The sequence below is a fragment of the Syngnathus floridae genome, chromosome 8 (genome assembly GCF_059516105.1).
Source record: "Syngnathus floridae isolate MCC-2025c chromosome 8, RoL_Sflo_1.0, whole genome shotgun sequence".
Taxonomy (NCBI): Eukaryota; Metazoa; Chordata; class Actinopteri; order Syngnathiformes; family Syngnathidae; genus Syngnathus; species Syngnathus floridae.
In genome coordinates, this window is record NC_142420.1 from 6239385 (window position 1) to 6265723 (window position 26339).

Consider the following 26339-nt stretch of genomic DNA (forward strand, 5'->3'; position numbering starts at 1 on the left):
CTATTCATATATTTATTAATAATCTCTTGCGCTCAGTTCACACTCCACAATGTTAGCAGCGCTATGATAACAAGTTGCATTGATAGCATAAAAGTCACATAAAGAAAAAAATACATGCTAGTGTTGTTTGTAACTTTTTATATTTTTCAAAGAGAGAGAGAACTAGCCACCTCTGGTCGTCATCAGGTATGTTTTTCATGTCCTCATCCAAGTTATTTTCTCAATGAAAGTCACTGAAGTAGTGTCTGCATACGGCCACTACGGGGCGCCATAGCAGTGAGTAATTGACTAAATGGTTGTCTTTTCTGCGCTCGTTGGTCGACGCATGCGCAAAACAGGAACACTGCCTCCACGGCGAGACAACGGCGAGAAGACACCGTACAAATGGAGGAGTTTAATAATGGCGACGAGGTATAAACTGTATGTTAATTATACCCGTCTTATTATGACGCCCGGCGTTGTGATGGAAGTCGTAGCTGGCAGGGTTTTGCCGCTGATCGGTCAGCTATAAGAGCTGCGTCGGTTGCATTAGTAGGGTGGGTGGGGCAAGGAAAGAAGGGAATTCCGTTTGTTTTCTGAGGTCCTCCAAGAAAGACTTAATCTTGGTTTTGAATCAAAAGAAGACATTTAAAAACATCTGCTTTTACCCTGGATATTATTTTGCTTGTTTTCGAACATCCATTAACAGAATCGAAATCAATTTGTTCGTGCATTTCTGCACTGTTAACTTGAAATAATTGTAAAATCGAATTAAACCAATAATTACATTTGAATGTTGGATCCTGTGTAGTTCTAATTTAATTTCAAACTAAATGATTCCACTGACTTTTCACATAGGTGGCGTTTAATGCCGATGAAGTCACTAATAACATTAAAGAGGTAAGTGAGTGGGAATACACATCTCAGTATTACAGGCAATCTTACTATTGATGATGGTAACACAACAGTTTTGTGCGTTGATATCACAGTGCATCGAGGGAGTCATTGGCGGGATGGACTACAGTCAAAGTAAAGTGAACCAGTGGAGTGCCAGCATTGTGGAGCACTCTCTAACTCACCTGGTCAAGCAAGGACGCCCATTCAAGTACATAGGTGACTTGGCCAGCAATGTGTGATGTATGGGATCTGTTTTAGTGGGTCAGCGTCCCAAGTGACTTGTGTCTTTTTTTCTGGGTGGGGGCAGTTAACTGCACCGTCATGCAGAAGAGCGGCGCTGGTCTGCACACTGCAAATTCGTGCTACTGGGACAACACCACGGATGGTGAGAGATCATTTATCACCTTGGATTGTTAATACAGTGGTGCCTTGACTTACATACAAGTGCCCCAGCCATCATTTATTTTTTTTGCCCTCTTTATAAGACTTGTGTATGTCTTTATATTAGCTGTTTTACAAATGGTTAAAAAGTCAAACTGTATTTTGAACATGTTTTTCAGGAAGCTGCACAGTCCGATGGGAGAACCGCACCATGTATTGCGTGGTCAGCGTCTTTGCCGTCGCTATATAATGGCAGAAAAACCTCGTCTGGACCGTGACGATCCTCTTTGCTAGCTAACTTCCAGTATTTATCATAACAATCCAACACTCTGGGACTGAAATGAATAATTTTATCATTTTCAGGATGCCATGATGAGTCAAGCGTGTCGTCATACAATATGTGATCATTCCGACATCTTGAGGACATTATGCAATGCAAATTGAACTTTTGCTTTGTAGTAAGCCCTCAGCTGTTTCCAGGTATTGTGACGTCCCCCTTGTTCCATTCCGAAATAGTCTTGTCCTTGCAGTACTTACATGCACAAAGGAATGATTTATTTATTACTTGTTGTTTGGCCGAAATGTGTTCAAGAATATTTACTCAGATGTCTTGTTTTGTTCCAGGATTTAATAGATATTTTAAAAAATATATATTGTAAAGTTGCCCCCTTTTCTTATAAGGAAGTTAAATTTTGTGTTTTTTTAAAAAAAAAAAGATCATGATAATTTGTACCGTTAGCGACTTAAAAGTTAAAACATCTGATTAGGATGAAAAAAAAATCTCCTAGATAGATGAAGTATACATAACTAAGTGTGTACACCATCATAACTGGAGTTATGTGGACGTGTTTAGAATTAACCAATCCACATTTAAACATCACATTCATGTTAAATTGTACTTAGTGCAATATATTAGTTAACCACTAGGTGGCTCTAAATTATACATTTTCCCTTACGTCGATTCGCTGATTTAAAAATAAGAAATGGCCAGCGTAATCGTTGGAATAAATCTCCTTTTGTCCCCTCCAGGTCAATAGAGTGCTGTGACAATAGTTGCTTAGCTAAAAGAAATTTTGATGGAATTAAGCATAAAACTTCATTTATAAATACAGATTTATGACATTTTAAATGAGCATTTCAACCATTGAATGCACTTCAAATGTATATGTAAAAAAACAACACTGTACACTGCCACGTAAAGTTTGGAACGACGTTACAGCACCCATTCATGCGTGTGCGTGTGTGTGTTTGAGCGCGCTCTTGATGCGGGTACACACTGCATCGATATAACTCTGACTGACTTGGGATGCAAATACAAAAAAGAGCTTCTCTTGGAGTGCTTGTATAAACGTGCAAAAACGACAACAAAAGCACCTTAAGTCTTTTGTTTGGTGATGGTCTCAAACACTGTACGTCACAACAGCAGCAGCACATAAAGCTTTCATCGTCAAGACAAAGTAGAAAAGAGCCCACACATCTTGCATGCCATATCCGGATCATCCCTAAATGGATGGACAGAACATTCTTGGAAAACAGCCCGCACTATATAATAGAGGCAACACTGATTGGTGTTTTGCTTTTTGGTGCAACACTGCCCTCTCGTGGATAAAACTAAAATGCAAGGCCTATTTTAGGAGAGTGTTGGAACAGATTGATCTATATTGAAGGATTTTTCAGAAATCTCATTAGAAATGTAATTTATCGGCAGGCTACAGAATAACCAGCTGTATGAATAAATGTAGTATAAGGAGGCACGTGCTGTTAAAATAATGGGAAAGAGCAGATCAATAAAGGCAAGTGTAAACCTAGAAAGTCGTTAATATGGCACTTGGGAGTCAAGCACTGCAGCCCCCATCTTGCGAAATGTTGCAATCGGCAGGCGTGGCAACTTCGCCGCCGGGCCTGGCTTCCATGCGGGGGTTATTTGTCGACTCGGCGGAGGTGCACGATAGGCAGAGGAGGCCGCGGCAGTTTTTGAAGCCCCGGTTTACGCTGGGGCTGAAGAGCCGACGACACGGGTGACAGGACGTGTAGAAGAGAAGCATGAAGAAAATGCAGGCGCCGTAGACCCCCAATAGCTCCATCATGAGTAGCGGCGCTGATATGAACTCATAAAAGTCGGTCCTGTAGATGTACCAGATCAGCAGCAGCAAGGCATTCTCAACAAAGCGCAGCATGTAGTACACCACCATGCGGTACCAGTTCTGAGACTTGTTGATCAGGTCCGGGTCGCTGAGCTTCACCTGCACGGCTGACCAGCAGAACACGTTGATGCCGGCGTACAGGAAGGTGAGCATGCACAGCACGACAGCGGTCCCCACACGTGTCAGAGTCTTCTCGATGTGCTGGGGGAAGGGTGAGTGGCTCCTCCAGAAGAGGATCCACGGGTAGAAGAAGAAAGCCAGGAAGTTGACCAGGACGACGGGAAGCACCCAGATTTTCAGAACCGAGCTGAACAGAACGAGCACCACCACGCGGCTAGCGATCTCACAGCTGCGCCACATGAAGATGCACAGGTAGGCCGACGGACTCAGGGACACTTGATAGTCGTCGTATTTGATCTTGATGGCCAGGATGTTGCAGCGTAAGGCGCCGTACACGATGGACAGCAAGGAGATCGCCATCAGAGTGCCTGGACAAAAACACAAATACATTGATGCCTGGAGATCCAACTTTAATTTGATCCATGACCATGAAGTGAAGCACTGGCACTGTTATATAACAGTCTTTTTTTTTTTTTAATCCATTGACTAATCTGCTGGCGATTCTGACCCTAACCTCATCCAGCTCATCCGTCTCACCTCTTCCGACAGACACGCCACGCTGCAGTACGCAGATGTAGAGCTGCAGGGTGAGCTGCGGGGCCGAGCCCAGGAAGGCCTGCATGACGGTGGTCCGCGCAAAGGCCGCCCGGTGCGTCACCAACTTGCCCTCAGCCTGGCCCACCTGGCGCTCCACCTCCTCAGGCTTACCCCGGCGGGACATGTGCTTCTTCCTGGTAATGCTGACATAGGGATCCTCCACACGGCCCACGCTGCCATAGATCCAGAAGGCCTCCAAACACCTTTGAGCGACACAGGTTACTGAAAGTCACTTTTGCACATGAGACAGCTTCAGAGTCATTTGTGACTTTCCTATATGTGAGGGCATTATTGTACATATACCGTAAAAAATGCTATGCATGGCAGATTTGCGCAATTTAGTGAGCATTTCTGCAACATGTAGTCTATAAACTGTACTTTGTTCATTCCTGATAGGTTAGTTATATCAGGAAAGTAAATTTTTACTTTTTGGAGCATGTATGAATTAGGAGTCGTTTGACTAAAGCTGGTACTTGTGGGCTATTGAATAGTGACTTGGCTAATGTACTTCCAATAACATGTACATGTCAGGATGGCCGAGCGGTCTAAGGCGCTGCGTTCAGGTCGCAGTCTCCCCTGGAGGCGTGGGTTCGAATCCCACTTCTGACATGATCATTTTGGAACCAACACAGAATTATTTCGGTGTCTAAATTGAGTTCACTGCAAACAATATTCGGAAAAATAGAATAAACCAGAGTTGGAAAAAATATTGAGGCATACCACCAACAAAAATCTGTTAAGTGTTAACCCAGCTTCTATACTAAAATCAGTTATATTACAACAAAAGACGTAAAGTTCTATTCCTATATATGTATGTAGAGTCGAATAATTGAATAAAAATAAATGCTAAATATTCTTTAAATTGTATTTCTTTTGTAAATGAAAGTGACAGTTTTTTAAAATGGCGGTGTACCTAATGGAGTGTCCGTTTGATTCCCTCGTTAAGTGCACCTGCGTGAAAAGTTTTAGCCACTTCAGAACAAAAAAGTGGCTAAAAGTTTTCACGCAGGTGTGTTTAACGAGGGTAACTTGGACCTGTTCCTATTGGAACGCGGTCCCGAGGACTAGAGCTTGACACTTGTGACCTTTGACCATGATATTTCCCTAATAAAGGAGCCTGTTATTGGTTTTTATTTTTATTAGTGATCTATTTAATCACTTTATTTTGAATGAATCGTTCACTCACGAGCCAACACTAACAGCAACACACATAAACTGAGTATGTGCCGATGCCACAATGTGAAATCTCAGGATTCTCCAGTTACCACGCATGCACGATTAGCAAATGGATGACCAGGCCGCCCAACAAAATCAGCATGTCAGGATGGCCGAGCGGTCTAAGGCGCTGCGTTCAGGTCGCAGTCTCCCCTGGAGGCGTGGGTTCGAATCCCACTTCTGACATGGATGTTATATTTTGGAACCAACACAAAATAATTTCGGCGTCTAAATTGAGTTAACTGCAAACGATATTCGGACAAATAGAATAAACCAGAGTTGGAAAAAATATTGAGTCACACCACCAACAAAAAATCTGTTAATTGTTAAACCAGCTTCTACACTAAAATCAGTTATATTACAACAAAAGAGGTAAAGTTCTATTCCTATATATGTATGTAGAGTCGAATAATTGAATAAAAATAAATACTAAATATTCTTTAAATTGTATTTCTTTTGTAAATGAAAGTGACAGTTTTTTAAAATGGCGGTGTACCTAATGGAGTGTCCGTTTGATTCCCTCGTTAAGTGCACCTGCGTGAAAAGTTTTAGCCACTTCAGAACAAAAAAGTGGCTAAAAGTTTTCACGCAGGTGTGTTTAACGAGGGTAACTTGGACCTGTTCCTATTGGAACGCGGCCCCGAGGACTAGAGCTTGACACTTGTGACCTTTGACCATGATATTTCCCTAATAAAGGGCCTGTTATTGTTTTTTATTTTTATTATTGATCTATTTAATCACTTTATTTTGAATGAATCGTTCACTCACGAGCCAACACTAACAGCAACACACATAAATGGAGTATATGCCGATGCCACAACATAAAATCTCAAGATTCTCCATTTCCCACGCATGCACAATTTGCAAATGGATGAACAGGCCACTTGACAGTTTCAGTATGTCAGGATGGCCGAGCGGTCTAAGGCGCTGCGTTCAGGTCGCAGTCTCCCCTGGAGGCGTGGGTTCGAATCCCACTTCTGACATGAGTATTTTATTTTGGAACCAACACAGGATTATTTCGGTGTCTAAATTGAGTTCACTGCACACGATATTGGGAAATATAGAATAAACCATTTCAAAAAAATAATAACTTGTCCAACACTTATGTCAAAATCCAAACAGTCGTGTCAACAGAAGTGCTGCATCAAAGCTTAGCACTAGATGGCAGAAAGTACATAACTAACTTTTGGCTCAGATAAGGGAAAATACGATTGCCTTCTTCCCCTCTCAGCTCGTGTTGTCAGAAGATAAGGAGGCCAACGGTGTCACATGCTATTCTTAGACATGCTCTTCGCTGAGGAAACATGCAACTCCCCACCCTCCCCTTTCCACTGTGCATTTGTACACTTGAGGGGGAAAAGGAAATGATAAGATCAGATCCGTTGACGCAAAGGCTGCATGAAATGTATACATTTAAAATAAAACAAACTTTGAATATGATGGACTTCAATTTGCCCCTCGCGGCTGAAGCCAGGGGGCACTGTTACGAACTTCACTGTTTGAATCGACCATTCAAAGTATATACATTGTGTCAGCATTGTGAATTGTGATTTACAGTGAATAGATTTACATTTCACTGCAGTTTTTTAGATGACAACATGGTTCTGACAAATCTTTCAGTACTTCAAAAGAGAAAATGCATAATCACAGGCATTCTTACCCATGGAATGTGCATTAAGAATATTTGACAACGTTCCCATCATGCCAGGTGCCATTCTGTAACTAGTACATAATCCTACTAATTTTAAAAATGAATAATTCCCTAGTTGTAGTAGTAGATATTATCCATTTATTTTCATTTTAATACTATTCTCAGAGTGAAGGAAAGTTTAATTGTTAATCAATTGTATCAATTAGTTGCCAAAAAAAACAATGCTAGTAGATTTGAAATATGGCTCCTCCATGGTTGTGTGTGTGTGTGTGTGGGGGGGGGGGGGGAAGTGCATGGAGAACATATCAATAAGTGCAGTATTGATCAGACAGCTGCAACTAATCTGTGCATCGGGAAATGGAAACGACCTCATGCACGCGTGCGCCTACGTGCACAGCGAGTACACACACGCACGTCCCTGTGTGTGTTTTAATCACAGAAGCAAATAAACAAAACCATGCACAGACCTAACGATGGGTCCGAACTGCAGGATGTGCAGCAGCAAGATGAACGGCCGGTCCCTGCCCAAGTCCCGGTGAAAGAAGATGAGGGCCAGCTGCACCAGTATGGACGGCACAAGCGAGAAGAGCAAGGTGAGCTTCTGCCAGACCTCGTCCCCCGCCGAGTGGTACGTGGAACTCAGGTAGAGCGCCGCAGTGGACTCGGCCGTGAACAGGGACACCGACAAAAAGATGGAGCAGGGCAGTCGCATCCTCGCTCACACCGCCATGGAGGGGCGAGGCCGGAGGACGCGCGTCCGCTCGGCGTCGGCGGCTCGGAAGGCGCCCTGGTGTGGAGCGCCGCGCAACCTACCGCAGCCCATCCGCACCGCCACTGATGTCTTCACTTGCCCAGGTGTAATTACCGACAGCGACCACCAGGAAGACATTTGGCGCTGTCGAGCGAGCTGTAATGCGTCGAATACAAGTGGGTTGCAGCGTCACACGGCACAGACGCAACACACGACGCGTTCGCTATCAAGAATCAACGACAACGAACGCTGTCGTAAGGAAAATGTCAACTTATTTTGGGGAGCAACTGTTGCAGACTTTCGGTATTGGCCACGCCTCCTTCCCCAAAGTTGTGACGTTTTCTTTTTGTGTTTGTAGTTATAATTTGTTGTTCATTTTATATATTAAACATCTTTGCTTGTTTGGATAAGTGAAACGAGAGGTTCGCATTCTCCACATTGTCATCAGGGATGCACAAATATTTTTGATGTTCATCTTTCCAACAGCTCACAATCACAATCTAATAAAAGATCAGAGGTGTTTTAAAAATTCTAACCTGAAGATTGGAATGCACAAATTTATGAACAAGTCCGTTTTTTAAGTACCCATAAAACAATTTTTACTAATCGCAATGGTTAACAATGTACATGTCAAAGTCACACATCATTGACTCAATTCTTTAAAAAAAACACATCACCATGAGAAAGAACAATTAACCTTGTTACGCTTGTTAGCATGTATGCTTCATCTTATCTTAAATGTAATACATCATTTTTATTTAAACAAGATGTGTGGCGCCCAGCTGGTATAGTCTGATGGTAGAAAATCTTTTAAAGTCATGTATGTGTTTTTTATGTCTGTTTGTCCTGTGCAATATCGGTGAAGTTAATCTTTTATGAAGACACACCCTAGATTTACTAACACTGGCTAATCACAGCATAGAATAAGACCGGTGCTTTGTTGAATTCAAAATGTCTCTTTTTTTAAACTATAGTCTGTGATTCACAGTAAAACTGCACCTATTTGCTTCTCTTATGCGTTCTGAAACGCCCTGAGATGCCACAAGGTGCCGCCAAAGCTGGTGTAGTAACACATTTTGAGGGGCCTTGGTCTAGTCACGGAAAAAGTATCAGTCGTACTTCAGTCTCGGACTGGCCAGACTCGAGATTTTCCATCAAGACTGGTCAAGACCAGCACTTTTGATCATTTGCCATATTGTTCTTTGAATGTGTTTTGCTGTCAAATATATTTAACAGAAGGTTCCAATTCATGAAATATTGCAAGAGAGGCATCATGTTTGTTTTGACTGTTCTAAGTTTATCAAAGTATTTTTTGTGTGTAAATTAATGCTACTCTTTAGTCAACTCTAAAATAAAGCTAACATACTATTAGCATAAGATCTAGCGTAGAGGCCTATTACTTTTTTGGCTTTTGCATTATCGAGAAGCTATAGTTTATAAAATAAAAACACATTTAGCCTTTAGGAACATCGGCTCCCTAATGTGTGGTGCTTGACTTTTTTTTTTTTCCATTCTGCAAAATGTATTAGCTTCCTGTTTTAGTTCCTTGTCTCATTTTGAGGCATAAGCCTAATATACAACCTTGAAAGGTTGAATAGACAGCTGTCGTTTTTATTTATTTTATTTTTTCCTGAGAGTAGCATACTTGAGTCATATGCTACATTTAATTATTTAATTAAATAAACTATTATTATTCACGCCCATTAAAAACTTCCTATGCTTGAATTGCATTTTAGAAGCGTAATCGGAAACAGGTAATGTGCTACTTAGTCTGGAAAGCTGAAAGGTTGAACACTCACATGTACAATATATATATAGCACAAAATAGGTTTCTATTGCACTTACAGTTTAGTTTCCTCCACTTTAAGACGATTTCACCTTCAAGTATCATTTTACGTGTCCTGACCTTCAGTCAAAGACGCTGAACAGCGGAAATTCAGCCTGCTCCGGTTGCAGCAGGTCCACCAGGAAGCAGACGGTCCCTGACAGGCCTTCAAACAGGCTGCAGACGCTGGTGACGGAGCGCGAGCCCGTCTTGAACTCTTCCGTGAACAGAAATTCGGCAAACCTTTGTGGAGGGAAAACCAAATGTTGATCAAGAATGTTGGTATTCACCGCTTTTTGGGTCTGTCATTATTTCGTTTGCATCTCAAGAAGGAACATTGAGGACAATGATGTCCAAATTTTGGATAGCAATTTGTAGCATAAAAAAGGGACAAAATAAAACTCAAATGATTGCTCCAGCTTTGATATTGGATGTCACTGTGGGATTCTTGCCTCTGAGCTCGGTAGATGTATTTGGAGTAGCCGGTGAGGCGGAAGAGCAACAGGAAGACGTAAGCGCTGCCGGCTACGCCGTGGCAAATGCCAGGTCCTTTCTTCAGAAGACCTTTCTGCCACACCAGCTCGCCACTGCGTATGCACGTGTCCAAATACTGCGGCTTCTTATTGATCATGTAGGCCTTGGCGAAGAGATAAGCCACACCTATGGTAGGTGGAAACAGTCAGATGTATTAGGGGGTGGAGGATATTGCTCACATACCTGGAGCTCCGTGACACCAGTGGACAAGCTCGTTCTCGCGCTCAATGATAGCGCCCAGCTCGGCGGGCCAGTTGCAGTTCTGCTCCTGGTTCATGAGGAAATCAACGCTCTGCCACACCAGGTCCTTGTCGGCGCCGTTCAGCAGCTCCTGGTAGCTCAGCAACATCTGCAGTATCGACGACAAGCCGTGGGCAGCGCCTGGCAAGGGGGGGAGTGGAAGACATGCGAAACCCAACCAAAAATCACATGCAGGGATATACCATGCTGTTCACACTCACACACAACCTGAAACACGCAGGCATGTTAACAAAGGTCTACTGAAGGACTGGCTTTTGTCACAAAGCAGGCATGATGGATAAATTATTTTCATTGTAATCAATGATTTCTAGATGTAACAAAGATGCAAAGGTTCTCTTTATAGTGTCTATATTCTTTCACAATTTTCTCAGTCTTTTGTTTCCTTTTGGAACATGTTGCAGGTATCAAATAAAAAATGTGAGAATATTCCTCAAAGGATTTTTTTTTTTTTTGTCCTTTCTGATTCACATTGGAAGCATGCAGGGAAAAACACAGCTCTTTTAAAACGGTGGGAAGCAACTGTCTGGGAATTCCCATCAGATTTTTAAATGATTAAATCCATAATCCATTTTGGTATAGACATGCAGCAGGATCATAACCACAGCCAGGACCGTAATCATTATTTGGGGTTAAAAAGCTGTCATTAGTGTGTCATTTGTTGTTTTAGACCTCATGCAAATATGGCTTACTAATTGTGTGTTGGTGTGATAGTTACTGTGGTGCTCAGGTCTGGTCATCTGATGCAAATCAAGGAAAGGACAGTTAGCTTCACACATGTTGACCTCGCTCCGTTATGAACTCTTTGTTGAAATGGAAATTCAAATTATTTACGACAAATATAGAATGGTAACTTTTTCTGAAAATGTTCGCAAACTAGTTGAGATGCAGCCAAGTGGTGCAATCTAATTTCTTCAAGACACAGTTAATTAATAAATGATATCACACAATTAATCTTATCACTGATTATTATGGCCATGGCTATAACTCAAATGTGGGTGGTTCTTACCGAGATACTCTGTTCCATAGTAGGAGTACATGAGGGGGAAAGGCTTTCGCTTTTTCCTGGCATACTGCTTTCCTGACTCGATGATGGCCTGGCAGATTGACTTGATTTGATCCTTGCTGAGAATCTGCAATTTAAAACACAAGTTATGTATAGTTCATTTTCAGATTTCATGATCCAAGTGTATTGCAGATCAAATGCAAAGAAAACATACTAACGTTCACAGTAGGATTTTGCATCAAGGTATCAAAGCCAAAATTACTGCAATAGTTGTGTTGTTGTGTTTAATGTGTGTTCTCTTCTATTCATTTTATATTGAAATTTTCTGTCAATTTATTTTCATACCTCAATGCCCAGCTTCTGTTTGAGGACCAGGGCGGCGCACAGGTAACCTGCCCGGCCCACAAACAACTCATCAGATCCGCACTCCAGGAAATGAATGGGCGCGCATACTTCCCACAGATTGCGAAATTTCGTCAGTGGCTTGACAAAGTCAGCCAAACCCAGGGACTTGTAGATCATCGCGGCCGTGGCGTAAACGCCCGCTCCGCCGAGTAGGAATGCGGCGCGCATGTTTCTGTCCGGCTCGGCGTCCACATAGCGCACCGAGACGTCAATGATGCGCTTGGCCGCCTTCAGGTACGTGTCGCGCCGCTCCGAGAACAGCGGACACTCGCTGACGTGGTAAAGCATGTACGCCACGCCGGCTGGACCGTCGTACAGCCCGCCGTCGCAGTCGTCCAAGGATATGGGGACCTTTTGAAGGATCTTGTCCACCGTGGCCACAACGGCCGGAACCACCGTCTCGGCCCCGTGGTCTGGCAGCAGCGCGCCCTTGCTGTAGTCCGAGAAGCGGTTGGCGAAGCAGCGTGTGTTCTCCATCCCCGAGGAAGATGCCGAAGACGGCGTAGGTGGTGGAAGGTGGCGGCAAGCAAATGATTGTTTGCCTGCTTAAAGATGGGAGGAAGGTGGAGAAAATATTCCTCCAATGATCCAATCCCGACAGCGCTGAGCTGATTGGTCGTCACCAGTGATGGTTTGGGTTCAGATTGGATGATGAAAACGACCCTTCATTCATTCATTCATTCATTCATTCATTCATTCATTCATTCATTCATTCATTCATTCATTCATTCATTCATTCATTCATGTATAAAGTACATTTCTATTATTTCTCATGGGAGAATTTGCTCTGAAATCAAATCCTGGAAGGAACGGTGTGGGCCAAGTTTGTTTTGGAAAGGAAGTGACCAGCAGGGGGAGTCATTTGAAGCTGTCCATGGTGCTACTTTTCGATCATGTTCTTCCATAACTGTCTTTTCACAACCCATTCAAGGGAAAAGGTAGATGGACATGGAACCGTGCATCCTCAACCAGATTTTCCATTGAACACTGGAAGTTCCACTTCAAAACAATACACTGATAATAGAATAACACATAGACAATTGTTTTACATTTGCCTCCACGTTTCAGCCAAGCATCACTGGAGTGTATAGTTTCATCTATTGTTGTGCTAGTAAAAACTTTATGCAAATTTTCACCATTAGCCCTGAAAAATTTGATTTTCCCAATATGCCTGGCATTTAAGCTTGTCTATTTGTTAAAGAAAACAGTAGAAATTGAGGGGGTTGTCTTTTACCAGCTCAACTGGACTAACCTGTCCTGAGAAAAAGATCATAGATAAAAAACGGTGCACTGTGAGGGACACTAGGTCATAGCCTGGAGGAAAAACTGGAAACAAAAGTCTCAAACATGTGCATGAAATAATTCCCTTGTTTCAGTTTGATCAAAAACTGCATGGGACCAGAAGAGTGCTCATGTTAACATTCAGTAATATTTAGTGTTTGATTGATAAAAATACTCATAATATAATGAATGATAATAAGTAGGAAACGAGTTCTTATGAAGGTTAAGAAACAAAAAAATAAATAGAACAAAAAAAAGAGTGCCAATGTTTTGACACAGTAGACATGGATCGTAAGAAAATAATGTAAACAAAAGTTGTAGTTCCTAATTTCACCTTAGTTTTGGGGACCAATAAACAAGCATGATGAAGCTGCTTACTTGACAAGTCTTTTCAACATAGCTTTGTCGTCACTCTTGCTTGGTTGTTGCTGCCACAGTCCAAGAGGACCGCTCGCGTCCACGGCCATGTCCATGAGCCTGTCGGGCAGCAACCATTGGAGAAGCAAAAGGAAGAGGAAATCTAGAACCGCCACAAAGGCAAAGATGGAGCCGGCCACCGGGCCGCAGTGAGTCCTGAGCCTCCGGAGGCGTCGGTTTAGGGGGAGCACCTCCTCGCCGCATACTCGGTCATACACCTGAGAGAGAAAACAACTTGATGCCTTGAATATAGAGTGTACATACAGCCTCCGGTCGAACACTCTGAGGTCACTTTTTTTTGTTTTTTTGCTTCACTTAGTTTAGGCTCAACGGCTCGGTGATTCAAAAAATGGATGGATTGTCTTCGAAAACAATTATTGTCCTCCTTCAGTATAGTGCACGTTTGTGTTAACCTGCAGAAATCACAGTGGAAGGTTAAGCGTTCTGTTAAATGCACCTTTTCAGTCCTCTCCGCAACGTTTCTCCAGGTGTAGAGGTTCCGCACCCGAGCATGAACGGAGGCAGGCGTGGGCACTGAGCCAGAGCGCTGTCGCTCTATGACCGTTTCCAGCCCAGCACACAGCGACTGCACCGTTGGCTCACAAAGCGTGATCAAGTCCTCTGGTAGAACCTCAGGAATCCCACCTACACGAGTGCTGACAACCTTTAAGGAAGTCACAGAAGAGAAAATAATATAAAGGTTATAAAGTGACAGACATTTCTCCTTAATTTCTTGTGAGCGTTGGGTGAAGGATTGCTCGGCACACCTGCAGTCCACAACTGGCTCCCTCCACAATGGCCATGCAGAAAGCTTCTGTGAGTGACGTGTTAAGGAAGATGTGACCCTGCACCAGAACTCCTCGGACATCTTTGTGTTCCAGAGGCCCCAAAAGGCGCACCCTGCATTTATATCAATTCAGCATAAACACTTCACACATGTTACGATCAAAGTATGGCCTACAGAAAATGAAAACAAAAATATGGAGTTGTTGCTACAAAAATTTGGAGCATGTTGGTGGGATTATTTTCTTGTCCATTTGTAGGAAGGATAAAGTGTCACTGTTGTTAACCTGGGAGATGGCTTGTCCTGTCAAAGTACCTGTCATGCAGATGGTATTTCTCCCTCACTTCCTCCAGCACAAGTCTTTTTGGCCCCTCTCCACCAATGAGGAAATGCAGATCTGGATGTTTGAGGCAGAGTTCTGGGATGATTCCACTGAGAAGATCAATGCCTGAAAAGTTGGAAACCTTTATATTCGAAATGTGGACAACCAAGAGCGACAAAGACTGTACCTTTGCGGTAGACAAGGCGACTGATCACAACAATGGTGATCCTGTCGTCATGGCGCTGGGACGGGTCGGGCGTGAAGTCGCTGTGCTCGACCGCGTTGGGAATGACGGACACGATCTCCGGATCGAGCGCTGCGCGCAGCACAGTGTTTTCCTTGCTGGTGTAGGAGACGCACACGATGTGGTTGGTATCGCACAGCGACACCGTCAGGAGCTTATTGGTCAGCACTGAGCTCACGTCGGCAAAGCCAAAGAGCGAGTGGTCAGTAAACACCTATGAAAACATACATTTATATCATAAACTGATGACTATATGTAAATAAAGTCACTTACAGTGTGAATCCATCTTAAGAACAACATACCGTGTTTAGGCCCATAGTCTTAGCATGGAACAAAGCATCGTGGGCCATAGCAGAAAACGAGCTGTGCGAGTGCACCACGGTGATGCGCTCCCTGACAAACACACTGCGCAGGAGTGGCATGCTGTGGATGAAGGTGGTGGTGGTGGACTGGTTGTACATCACCTGCAGAGGCAGGTAGTAGACCTTAAGGCCATTGGTCAGATACCTCACGCCTTTCCTGTGACCGTAGGCATGAGTGACAATGACCACCTTATGTCCCTTCTCAATCAGACACTGGGACAGGAGGTATATGTGACTCTCCACTCCTCCCATGTTGGGATAGAAGAAGTCAGACACCATGCAAATGTTGTGCGTCTTTCTGGCGGTTTTGATGGACTCAGATGGGGGTCCAGAGACGGCCTGAGATGCATGATTGAAAGCTGCTGCCCTTCTTCTGTGGCTCATGGTACTTGTACGGGAAGAAATGTCAGCTGTAATGATAACCAGAAACACAACTTCATTAACGTTGAGCATGACTACAGTCGGGATGCAGCAGTGCCTAAACTAGTCAACATCGGATCGAAGCTTGATATACTTCATAAGCGCAAAGGATTTAACCGAGTCTATTAAAATGTTCTTACCGTTTTGTCTTGTTTCGTCTTGACAAACTACGGACAACTCCAGCAGTGTACATTTTCCTTTGTGTTAGCTCGCCAGGCGCTAGCCAGGGCGAACAACCGTGTAACTTCCGGGTTCATGACGTCATATGTTTACGTTTGTTCTTGTGTTCTAGTGACCCCTATTGCTGAACACGAGTAAATGCAATTACTAAATCGTTCGCCCCTTCTTCTTCTTCTTGTTTTTTTACGGTGGCGCAATATTTATGCACATGTCTGCCCCTAGCGTTTCGAACGAAGCAATACAACATTGTTCGTACAAATTACATCTGGTTAACGGTTCAATATTTCATATTTGATGGATTTAATTTTGGCATCTGTATGAGGTCTATGGAATAACCTAATATAGACTTCTATATTAGGTTACAGAAATAACCACACTTGACACGGATCATTGGTTGTTTAAAACAAAGCAATACAACTTCTGTACATTATTTATACAACTTATCGCTGGTTTAGGGTTTAATATTTCATATTTGACGGTGGGGACAAGCTTTAAACAATAGTTTATTTCCCACCACGGGTTAAATAACTCTACTGTACGCAGACTCCATCCAACACCGGCCCTCCCACCTCCATCCAACCTCCATCCGTCACCACAGAGAAGGGAAAACAGGGAGGAGGGATCACTGGGATCAGGGATCACTTTATCCGCCACGTCCGTATCAAGCCAAAGGCGCGATTTATTCCAATAACAAGCCGTCATCTAACGGGGACATCGCCAAGAGGTCGTTGGTTTGTACTGGATACAGGGAGGACGTGATGGGGGCACATAAGGCGTTTGTGCTCTTACTTGCGGCGACCTTGACGGTCTCATCTGAGGTGAGTCGGAGTATAAATGGAGCAAGCCCACTTACCACTACCAACCAATACCTCTACTGTCATCATCCCCATCAGCCTGTGGCCGAATATTTGTGATCCGTTTCCGGGCTGCTCCTCTGCAGGTTACGGTGTCATACTCAAGTCGAAATGAATATGACGTAGGAGGAAATTACGGTCTATATTATATTTTGAGCGTAACATCATCGTTGCATCTAAAAAGCAAATGTAAAGACCCCCTTGCAACATTCAACCCATTATTAGGTTCCTCACATCACTGTTTACTTAACGCGTGTGAAGATGCGCAATCTGCATTGTTGTTGAGCGCACTGATTTTCCGCATAGATTAGCAACTGCTAAAATTGCAGGCTAATAAGGCCCAAAGCCTCAGTCCGTCAAAATTAGTTATGGAAAAATACCTCTTTTTATGTTATGGAATAAAGTCGCGCATTAGATGCGTACTTGCTCTTCAATTTGTTTGGGGGTTTTAAATGTCCTTCTAGATTAACGAAGATAATGACGTTTATGGGCTAGCATTAGCCTTTAAGCTAAGGGTGCAGCTGGCAAAGGCCACAAGTCACATTTCTCTTGTAAAACGAAAAGAAAAAGAAAAAGAAAAGCCTCTCGATGTAGTAATACCGTTTGCCACACGAGGTATTTTGAATTCAATAATTGTTGGCACTATTGCAGTTCCCTGTCACAAGCCATTTAAGCCAACTTGAACACTGTGCAGTTATGACATAAGCAAGATGGCGCCTCCCGTTTGCGGCTGTTTGGCTTCGGCTCAGGGAGTCAAACACCTCTTCAAAACACGATTACGGTTTACCCTGCAATGTCCGTCAATCGGACACACTTACTGCATTAAAAAAAAAATAAAACTACGGCTCGGTTGAGGAATGATATTATTATTATTATTATTATTATTATTATTATTATTATTATTATTATTATTATTATTACTATTATTATTATTATTATTATTATTATTATTATTATTATTATTATTATTATTATTACCTTGTAAGAGCTTTATCACAACCCGAATCCAACATCCAGACAAAAAGTTCGTTGTTGTTTCAAATAACAGGTCTTTCAGCTGCATTTTTTATCTTCATGAAAGAGTCAACAATGATTCTCATTGTGATCCAGTGACGCAAAATGCCAGCATCCACGTGTACCACAGCTTTAAATGTCAGGAAATGTTCATCTTTGTGAAAGGGAAACTGTTCCCACTAACTGTATGTCTTCCATGTCTTTATCATTAAAACATATCCTTATAAAGTATGCCCCAGCATTAATACAGTTGATTGATGACCTTTCAAAATAATTACATTTTTTTAAAAGAACTATTTTTGGATCATATTGTCTGTGGTTTTCCGCCATGTTGGTGGTCGAGAACGTCTGGGATATCATTTTCAGACAGATTCGTCGACCTCCCAACCTCACTATACGTGACGTCATGAGAAAACGATTTATTGTCTGGCGTGATGGTCCATTTGTTTCTATTCAGACAGGAAACAAAATCTATTTTTTTTTTGTAGAGCCAGTTTTGTTTCACTGGTATACAATGAAAAAATGGATTGCTTCCTCTTTTTTCCCTGTCACATTCAGAAGTTTCCGGCTATTGTGTCCCCTCACCCGAAAGGAAACAGCAAGTACATTCTGACCTACACCAGGAAAGGGAGCTGGAAATTCAGAGTCACCTTATTTGTCATTAGTGAAGGCACCACATCAGAAAACAGTTGCAAGAGCTCAGAAACATACACATAATATAAAACCACACCAGGAACGCTTAGATAGCAAAAATAATTATCCATGCATGCAGAAATGATACCAAGATAATCACTCTACAGGAAGAAAGAATACTAAACAGAATGAATTACAGCATAATTTTTTAAATTTAATGATGCCGGCCTCTGTCTCAACAGGATGCAGAGACCAAAGCCTGGCATATGTATCATTAATTCTAGGCAGATTGGAGTTTCTTATGCATTATCTACCATATATGTGCCGACTATATAGGAATTAAAGTAGAAATTACAACAAATGCGACTTATTCTGCATTGTGACTAGTAATGCTTAGCTTTGTGCATTGAGGGCTTAAAGGGATAACAATTTATGTCTCTGCAGGATTATAGTTATGATTTACATGTGCAATGTTCCAGAGCAATTTTATCTTTGTCCTTACATTTTAATCCCCACCCTTATAGTAGTACAGATGCCATTTTGATGACATTTCATTGAGGCTAATTAATGAGCAATTGTCCAGTTTATTATTGTTCTAAAATATTCAACAATAGTGAAGTCTTAAAACTCCATAAAACAGATTTTTGTATTGAAAACAGTGCTCCCTGGATTTGCTAAACTTTCATGATTTATCAATAATTCCACACAATTAACTGAACTATTCAAAAGTAATCAATCATGACGGACTTCCCTACTGTGAGAGGCTGAATGGTGTTCCACTTTGTAAATCCAGGTGCCTGCTGATGACTCAGCGGGCTTGCTGACCGAGCCTCAGGTTGCCATGTTCTGTGGCAAGCCCAACATGCACATCAATGTGCAGAGTGGCAACTGGGAGCCAGACCCTTCAGGCTCCAACAGCTGCATCGCCACCAAGGAAGGCATCCTGACTTACTGCCAAGAGGTAAGGAGGCGTGGCAAGTCGCTAAGCAGATGCAACGGCAGGAAATGTTGGAAAAATAGAATGTTTTCTCCAGGTGTATCCAGAACTTCAGATCACTAATGTCGTGGAGGCCAACCAGCCTGTCAGCATCCAAAACTGGTGCAAAAAAGGCCGCAAGCACTGCCGCAGTCACAAACACATCGTGGTGCCCTACCGCTGCTTGGGTACGCACACTCGTGTATGCAAATGAGTGTTTAGTCTAGAAAATAAATAAAATGTGTGTTTTCAGTCGGGGAGTTTGTGAGCGATGCCTTGCTGGTTCCTGACAAGTGTAAGTTTTTGCACAAGGAATATATGGACCAGTGCGAAAGCCATCTGCACTGGCACGCTGTGGCCAAAGAGGTGCGTCACTGTTTGAGTCCCCCGTGGTGAATCTTATGTTCACTTTCTTTTGCCATCTGCTCGCGTTCGAGATGCTCATTCAAATAAATTTTTCATTGTGAATTATGGTAATCGGTGTTTCTGCGGATACGTAATGAGTCATGGATCAAATAAGACCACATTTTCATTTTTTCATCCATCAGTCCTGTGGAGACCACGCCACCAATCTCCATGACTACGGGCTGCTGATGCCGTGCGGTATTGATCTTTACCGAGGGGTGGAGTTTGTGTGCTGCCCAATCGAAGCCGAGGAAGAGTCCGATAGCGCGGCGATCGATGGCGAAGAGTCGGACGTCTGGTGGGGCGGAGCTGAGCCTGAGAACAACGATAACGGGTATCCATCTTTCTCTTTTGGTTGTCCATAATGTCACTTCACCATACCACAAGAGTTAAAGCAAACAAATCCATTTGTATTATATGATTTCCTCACCCAACGAGAGTCGATAAGGAGTCAAATTGAGACGATTTATAATGGAATCAAAATCGCTCCATTGTTATCATTTCAATCCCCAAACTATCTGAACTGTTCCTCCCAAGCATGGCGGAGCTGACGGACACTGAGCCGGCTGCTGTTGAGGAGGAAGAGGATGATGAGGAAGATGATGAAGAGACTGACACTTTTGAAAGGGACGAGAATGATGATGAAGAAATTGACGAGGAGGAAGAGGAGGAAGACGACGACATGACCAACGAGCGGGATAGCGACGAGCGCGACGCTAACGTCGCCATGACAACCACCACCACCACTGAATCCATTGAGGAGGTGGTTCGAGGTAACAAAAATGTCCTCTTGGTTTTTATTCATCTTTTTGTTCATTTTTGATGATCATTTTCGACATTGCTTCATTTATTTATTGTTTTTGTGTCGCCGCCTCGGTGTGTACGCGCCTCAGCCGCTTGTTGGGCACGCGCCGACTCAGGCCCGTGTCACGACATGCTGGAGCGCTGGTACTTCATACCTGAAAAGGCCCTCTGCGCCCCCTTCCTGTTTGGGGGCTGCGGGGGCAACAGGAATAACTTTGATTCCGAGGAATACTGCCTAGCTGTCTGCAGCAGCTCGCGTAAGTCGCAGGATGGAAAAACGGGGTTGTCATCAACTCTCCGAAGCCTGACTGCTCTGAATCTCTCGCTCGCTTTAGTACTCACATTTTCCTTTCCGTCTTGACCAGTCTGATGACTGGTTAAGGAATTAAATATCATTTTTACAATGTTTTATTGTTAGTTCATCGATATTTAGTCATAGTTCACATATTTTGTTTCATGGAATCCAAAGTCTATTTTTTGTTACATCCATCTCAGATATAAGAAATAGTTTAATTCATAATATTCATTTGTAATACTGACAGATTAAACCAAACCTTTTCTAGTCATAAAAAAAAAATCTCAGCACAACTGTTGGAGGGATTTACTGTAAAGGTCCGCAGCGCCTTTTTTGTACAACAGTTGCGTTAATCTGATAATCACCAGCAGATCACGCAGGGAGTCATCTCATTTGTCATATTGTCTTCCAAGCAGTCACTGACACTAACTGATACTTAACCTCAGCATGTGAGCCAGCAAGCGTCTCAAAGCTGGGGCAAAAGCTGCACGTGTTTGCATGTCTTGCTGCAGCAATGCCTCCACTTAATGGCGCGGGGGCAACTTTAGTGTCTCTTCCCTCATCGTCATGACTCGACACTCCTCGTCTTATCTCCGAGCTCCTATGTCAAACATAAACACATTTTCCACTGGGACACTCATCTCCCTTCATTCCATAATAACGTGTTTTCCTGTATGCTGACGTGTGTACAATGTCCCTTGTGTCTAACCTGCTACCGTATTCCCTTGAATAGTGGCTGATTTAAATAAAAATCGTGCTTCGGTTAATTAAAAAAAAATTAACGGCTCATTTCAAATAGATGTATCACTTTTTCTTTTCTTTAAAAAACAAAAAACAAAGACTTCCTGTACAGTATATTGGTATATTGTCTGTAGGTTTCCACATGTTAGTTGACGTAATACATTAGTCAGTGGTGTGATGTCATAGTGGGAGGACAGCGTGTCAAAAACAAATTGGCATAAGAAAAAAAAATGGAACCAATATGCTGGACCTAATTCTTATATTATAAGAAATAAATATCCGGTCTTCTGCATTGGAGTAAATAAAAACCTTGAGCCACTGAGGAAATACGGTGTACGTTTTTATGCTAACATTGCTTGTTTTAAACGTTTGTCAATGTTCTAGAGGCATGAGGATCATGTTACTGTTTTTTCCTCTCAACTTTTTTACGTAACCTTCCTTGCACTATATTTGATCTTCCTTCCTTGTCCTAGTGCCCACTATGGCGCCCAGCCCCCCAGACGCCGTGGACCAGTACCTCGAGTCCCCCGGCGACGACAGTGAGCACGGCGACTTCCAGAGGGCGAAAGAAAGCCTGGAGGCCAAGCATCGGGAAAAGCTGTCCCAGGTGTGTGATGTGATCTTTTCACTGGCGTGCACCGTGTGAACACGGAATAATGTCTCTTGATCTTCAGGTGATGAAGGAATGGGAGGAGGCTGAGAGGAAGGCCAAGAACCTCCCACGTGCTGAAAAGAAAGCTGTCATTCAGGTAAATGAGCATTAAACTGACATTTTGATCTTCAATTTTTAATGATATTGTGGGGAAAAAAAGCGTGCTAAAATTAGCACAGTGCTGGTTTTGCGAAATTTTAGAACATGAGAATGACGTGTCCTCTTGCGTGTGCTGTCGTAGCACTTCCAGGAGAAGGTGGAGGCCCTGGAGCAGGAGGCGGCCGGCGAGAGGCAGCAGCTGGTGGAAACCCACATGGCCCGTGTAGAGGCTTTGCTCAACAGTCGCCGACGCATGGCCCTGGAAAACTACCTGAGTGCGCTGCAGGCCGACCCACCACGGGTACACAAAAACTGTCGTTGTTGCCTTGTAATGTGTAGAAAACAGCACTGCAAACTGAAACCAAACAAGAAGTATTGACATTGCATTCATGGGGTGATTCGTGCCACTATTGATATTCCCTCACCAGCCTCGTCAGGTGCTGAGTCTGCTGAAGAAATACGTTCGGGCAGAGCAGAAGGATCGCCAGCACACAGTCAAACATTACGAGCACGTCCGAACCGTCGACCCGAGGAAGGCGGCGCAGATTCGGCCTCAGGTACGCCACCTGACCTCTTACACTGCTCAGAAGATCATTTTGATCAGAAATAGTCGTTTTATTTGGAGTTTAAAAAATATATATTTCTTGCTGAGCAGGGTTTTGAGATTTTTTTTTTTAATTTGTGCGCAATACGGATTTTGCCATGTGTTGTAATTTGTAGCGATGACTTTTTATTTCTGCAGGTTTTGACCCACCTGCGTGTGATCGACGAAAGGATGAACCAGTCGTTGGGTTTGCTTTACAAGGTGCCCAACGTGGCCAGCGAGATCCACAGCCAAGTCTGTAAGCTCCTGATACTTCCTTTCTTAAAGACAAGTGCATGTTGCATGTGAGGTGCAGGTATTATTTTTTTTGAAGGGCCCAAGGTACGCTAATGACGAGTTCATTTTGGGAGCGTTTGTTCACTAAAGTGACTACTGGTGATTATTCGTTTCAACCAATCCCGTCTTTTCTTCCGCCAGCCGTCATCGTGCAACGAGTTCAGTCCGAGCTTTCTCAGCAAGTGTCCTCCCTGCAGAGCGACAGCAGGGTGAGTCAGGTCGCCTCCCCCCACCCGACTCACCCACACATGCTGAATAAATACAGGATCACCACCGTGATCTGACACATTAACGGGTCCTCTGTCTCGGTAAACAGGTGAACGGCAGGATGAGCTACGGCAACGACGCGCTCATGCCCGACCAGGCGTACAGCTCGGCTCCCGTGGACCTCGGCCTCGGCGGTTTGGGCTTCATCCACCCCGAGAGCTTCAACCAGGCCAACACTGAGAACCACGGTAACACACACGCGTACTATGCATTCACTGACGACTCTCATGACAGATGTACGCAAAAGCAAACAAAAATCCTGCAATTTCTTCACAGTTGAGCCAGTTGATGCCCGCCCACTTCCAGATCGAGGACTGCCCACACGGCCTGGTATCTGCTTATACTTGTAGTTTTTAGTTTTAGCCCCACACACTTTTTACCGTTTTTAATTTCTTTTGCTCAGTCACATAAGAACAAAATATTAGGAACACCTACAGTGCGTTATTGTCTTATGTATAGGCGGAATCATTTGTCATGTATGTCTTTTATAATGCATGTGCATGCTTTGTTTTTCAAAGTGTCTGCACTGAAGCCAGAAGAGATGCCCCAAGTGCGTATGGAGACCGAGGAGAGGCAAAGTGCTGGTTATGAAGTTCACCATCAAAAACTGGTAATAAAAGACACCGCAACACCACTACTACTTATTTGAATCCCTAACTCATTGTTTTTGACGCTTTTTCAATGACAGGTCTTTTTTGCCGAGGACGTGGGCTCCAACAAAGGCGCCATCATTGGGCTGATGGTGGGAGGCGTCGTCATAGCGACCGTCATTGTTATCACCCTGGTGATGCTGAGGAAGAAGCAATACACTTCTATTCACCACGGTGTCATCGAGGTAAAGGCGTGATTTGCAATTTGCTCTGATTTCGCTACATTTAGTTTTTTTTAATGCAAATAAATTGTCATACTTTCTGCAGCTGGGTGAGTAAACCCACTCCTGGCCATTATATGAGCAAAGTTCAAATGAGTGCATATTTAAAGTCCCTTAAATAGACCTGAAGGATTTTGAAAGATGATCTCCTTGCAAGTCTGCCAAAATTAAACCAAAAGCCATGCATAAAAACTGAGGCTTCAAAATCATGACTATCAAGTTGGACTTCAAGAATCTCTTCTTGTGCTGGGTGTTTAGGTGGACGCGGCAGTGACGCCCGAGGAGCGTCACCTGGCCAAGATGCAGCAGAACGGCTACGAGAATCCCACCTACAAGTTCTTCGAGCAGATCCACAACTAAAAAGACTCCCTCTTGTTCCCCCACCCCCTAGGCGCTGTTCCACTCTCTGCTCCCATTTGACATTTGAAAAAGCCGATTGTGCTCATTTCAAAAGCAAAGATGTTTTTTTTTGGTTTGGGCCAAAGGAAGCAGACATGGAACAAAGCCTGGCGAACCCCCTCAATTGCACAAAGTAACACTAACGGAAGTGAGACAAGGGTAGCTTGTGTCACCTGCACACTGAAGCCAATCACACAACACCCCCTTTGCAGTGTTTGTACTCAATGAACTTCATCAACTGATTATAGCTATACAGTATATACACATAGTATATGAATATTATTATAATCATCGCAGCACTGTGCTATTTAAGACCATACAAAACATTTCAGGTTTGTTTCAAGAAGGAATCTTTTCATTTTTATGTGTAATATATGAAGGAGATTAGCTGTACGTCTATGTAGTGCATGGCCATATCGACGGATGCAATCCAACCGGGTCTGACTCGTTGACTTTTAGATATTTTAGCGGGATTGTACATTTCTGGTGTCTTCTTTGTGAACTTGTGCGATATGAAGAAGAAGAAAAAAATATTCAGAATGCTTTAACAATTTTTAAGCTTCTCTCCATGCTTCACCGTTGTGTTAGCTGCATGGGCAAAAAAAAAATGAAATGAAAAACAAAAAAACCCTGAAATACTTACTATATGTAATATATAAAGTGTCATAGTATCCGAAAGGAAGATGATTGTGTTACTGTTTGCGTTTTATGCACTCTGTCTTTGTCATTCTGGGAAACGTCTGATTATCATCAAATACAGTGGAACCTCCCTCGTGGAACAAAAATTCATGAAAACTATTGATTTTGTTTGTCAGTACCTTTTTTTGAGTAAAGGATGATGGCAATGGGTGAAGGCAAAGAAGTGGAGGAAAGGGACATGCTGCTCAGTATGAGAAAAAATAATTCCTTCAATTTCAGTAGATTCACTACATTACTGTCAGAGAAAGTATTATTTAGTTTGTTTTACAAGCAAATTTAATAATTTAGAAGTCCAATAGGAAAATGACTTGGTAATTAGGAAAGCTTGTTAGTCAACCAGTGTAACTGTGTTTCCAATTACAAGGTTCCACTGTATTTGCCTTCATTGCAGACTGTATCGGACCTTTCGACAGATCCACTCGAGTGGAGCTGGAGGCTAATATCCAAATCATTCCTGTCGAGTCATTCCATTATTGATTGTAAATTGGATGTTTGGGCAAAAATAGCCCTGTGTTCCATTAACTCCCTTTCACCACCATTTTTAATAATCACAGTATATTATTATTTTTATTGCCACTGCTTCATAACAACTCACCATTTGGTTCTTCATTGCAGCGGTGCGTCTTGTCCCTTAGGTCTGTAGTGTGGTCACATCCACATCTCCTCGCAACGTCATCCCTCCTTAACATGAACATATCATCCCAACACGGACATGTGAACTGAAGCTCTTGTTCAGGTGAATGTTAAAAAAAAAAATGTTTTGTAGTTACATGAACCATTTGCTTAAAAGTTTCTACTGCCACCATACCATGAATAAAATTTTGAATGTACATATATAATGGCCAGTCTCTTTGATTTCTGTTTTAAGATAACAGGCATGGTTTGGGAATTAGGAGTATGGGAGAAAAAAGCCTCAGAAGTTTGAGTCTCACTAGTCACAACTAGTCTCACATGTTGCATATTTTCATTGATGTAAC

The 26339-nt window shown here is 42.9% G+C and overlaps 5 protein-coding genes and 3 non-coding genes across 12 annotated transcripts; 5 read left to right on the forward strand and 3 right to left on the reverse strand.

The window, feature by feature from the left end:
• Window positions 1-273: 273 nt before the first annotated feature.
• On the forward strand, window positions 274-1908 carry LOC148394213 (dynein light chain Tctex-type 3-like). The gene is made up of 5 exons (XM_088382818.1): window positions 274-411; window positions 838-879; window positions 969-1092; window positions 1184-1261; window positions 1437-1908. Exons 1-5 carry the CDS (start codon window positions 385-387, stop codon window positions 1505-1507), a joined length of 342 nt encoding a protein of 113 aa, XP_088238944.1. The 5' UTR covers window positions 274-384; the 3' UTR covers window positions 1508-1908.
• Window positions 823-8181, reverse strand: xk (X-linked Kx blood group antigen, Kell and VPS13A binding protein). The gene is made up of 3 exons (XM_088382813.1): window positions 7452-8181; window positions 4059-4321; window positions 823-3889 (listed from the first exon to the last, which is right to left on the reverse strand). Exons 1-3 carry the CDS (start codon window positions 7694-7696, stop codon window positions 3093-3095), a joined length of 1305 nt encoding a protein of 434 aa, XP_088238939.1. The 5' UTR covers window positions 7697-8181; the 3' UTR covers window positions 823-3092.
• trnal-cag (transfer RNA leucine (anticodon CAG)) lies at window positions 4645-4727 on the forward strand. The gene has a single exon. It is a non-coding gene; the product is annotated as a tRNA-Leu (tRNA).
• On the forward strand, window positions 5437-5519 carry trnal-cag (transfer RNA leucine (anticodon CAG)). The gene has a single exon. It is a non-coding gene; the product is annotated as a tRNA-Leu (tRNA).
• On the forward strand, window positions 6234-6316 carry trnal-cag (transfer RNA leucine (anticodon CAG)). Its single transcript has one exon. It is a non-coding gene; the product is annotated as a tRNA-Leu (tRNA).
• Window positions 8182-8201: 20 nt separating the features above from the next.
• On the reverse strand, window positions 8202-12963 carry LOC148394218 (lanC-like protein 3). The gene is made up of 5 exons (XM_088382816.1): window positions 11704-12963; window positions 11362-11485; window positions 10278-10475; window positions 10013-10220; window positions 8202-9803 (listed from the first exon to the last, which is right to left on the reverse strand). Exons 1-5 carry the CDS (start codon window positions 12238-12240, stop codon window positions 9644-9646), a joined length of 1227 nt encoding a protein of 408 aa, XP_088238942.1. The 5' UTR covers window positions 12241-12963; the 3' UTR covers window positions 8202-9643.
• Window positions 12964-13173: 210 nt separating this feature from the next.
• piga (phosphatidylinositol glycan anchor biosynthesis, class A) lies at window positions 13174-17751 on the reverse strand. 4 transcript variants are annotated; one of them, XM_088382807.1, is made up of 8 exons: window positions 17606-17751; window positions 15363-15583; window positions 15114-15275; window positions 14755-15025; window positions 14561-14693; window positions 14229-14361; window positions 13919-14125; window positions 13174-13679 (listed from the first exon to the last, which is right to left on the reverse strand). In XM_088382807.1, exons 1-8 carry the CDS (start codon window positions 17688-17690, stop codon window positions 13419-13421), a joined length of 1473 nt encoding a protein of 490 aa, XP_088238933.1. In that variant the 5' UTR covers window positions 17691-17751; the 3' UTR covers window positions 13174-13418. The 4 variants fall into 4 exon arrangements, with proteins under 4 accessions (XP_088238933.1, XP_088238932.1, XP_088238935.1 ...); XM_088382806.1 differs by having other exon boundaries at window positions 15114-15583; XM_088382809.1 differs by lacking the exon at window positions 17606-17751 and adding an exon at window positions 17228-17365 and having other exon boundaries at window positions 15114-15583.
• LOC148394220 (amyloid-beta A4 protein-like) lies at window positions 16342-26201 on the forward strand. 2 transcript variants are annotated; one of them, XM_088382795.1, is made up of 18 exons: window positions 16342-16591; window positions 19068-19235; window positions 19309-19438; window positions 19504-19616; window positions 19799-19989; window positions 20193-20428; window positions 20549-20716; window positions 21969-22102; window positions 22170-22244; window positions 22389-22547; window positions 22675-22803; window positions 22989-23088; window positions 23268-23335; window positions 23443-23581; window positions 23670-23723; window positions 23912-24003; window positions 24082-24228; window positions 24523-26201. In XM_088382795.1, the coding sequence occupies exons 1-18, from the start codon at window positions 16532-16534 to the stop codon at window positions 24622-24624; spliced, it is 2265 nt and encodes a 754-aa protein (XP_088238921.1). In that variant the 5' UTR covers window positions 16342-16531; the 3' UTR covers window positions 24625-26201. The 2 variants fall into 2 exon arrangements, with proteins under 2 accessions (XP_088238921.1, XP_088238922.1); XM_088382796.1 differs by lacking the exon at window positions 20549-20716 and having other exon boundaries at window positions 16343-16591.
• Window positions 26202-26339: the final 138 nt, after the last annotated feature.

Bases quoted from the DNA above. Each gene is read 5' to 3' on its own strand.
- LOC148394213 (XM_088382818.1), top strand. From the start codon at position 385: ATGGAGGAGTTTAATAATGGCGACGAG. The intron at 880-968 runs GTAAGTGAGTGG...TTGATATCACAG, and splicing joins TCACTAATAACATTAAAGAG to TGCATCGAGGGAGTCATTGG. The intron at 1,093-1,183 runs GTGACTTGGCCA...GGGTGGGGGCAG, and splicing joins ACGCCCATTCAAGTACATAG to TTAACTGCACCGTCATGCAG.
- xk (XM_088382813.1), bottom strand. From the start codon at position 7,696: ATGCGACTGCCCTGCTCCATCTTTTTGTCGGTGTCCCTGTTCACGGCC. The intron at 4,322-7,451 runs GTCTGTGCATGG...TGTCGCTCAAAG, and splicing joins CAGTTCGGACCCATCGTTAG to GTGTTTGGAGGCCTTCTGGA. The intron at 3,890-4,058 runs GTGAGACGGATG...GTTTTTGTCCAG, and splicing joins TGGCGTGTCTGTCGGAAGAG to GCACTCTGATGGCGATCTCC.
- piga (XM_088382806.1), bottom strand. From the start codon at position 17,690: ATGCAGCTGAAAGACCTGTTATTTGAAACAACAACGAACTTTTTGTCT. The intron at 15,584-17,605 runs GTAATAATAATA...TTATCATTACAG, and splicing joins TGTGATAAAGCTCTTACAAG to CTGACATTTCTTCCCGTACA. The intron at 13,680-13,918 runs GTGCATTTAACA...TTTCTCTCTCAG, and splicing joins TTGCGGAGAGGACTGAAAAG to GTGTATGACCGAGTATGCGG.
- LOC148394218 (XM_088382816.1), bottom strand. From the start codon at position 12,240: ATGGAGAACACACGCTGCTTCGCCAACCGCTTCTCGGACTACAGCAAG. The intron at 11,486-11,703 runs GTATGAAAATAA...TTTAAATTGCAG, and splicing joins AACAGAAGCTGGGCATTGAG to ATTCTCAGCAAGGATCAAAT. The intron at 10,476-11,361 runs GTAAGAACCACC...CCCCCTTGCCAG, and splicing joins CTATGGAACAGAGTATCTCG to GCGCTGCCCACGGCTTGTCG.
- LOC148394220 (XM_088382795.1), top strand. From the start codon at position 16,532: ATGGGGGCACATAAGGCGTTTGTGCTCTTACTTGCGGCGACCTTGACG. The intron at 22,804-22,988 runs GTACGCCACCTG...TTATTTCTGCAG, and splicing joins CGGCGCAGATTCGGCCTCAG to GTTTTGACCCACCTGCGTGT. The intron at 24,229-24,522 runs GTAAAGGCGTGA...CTGGGTGTTTAG, and splicing joins TTCACCACGGTGTCATCGAG to GTGGACGCGGCAGTGACGCC.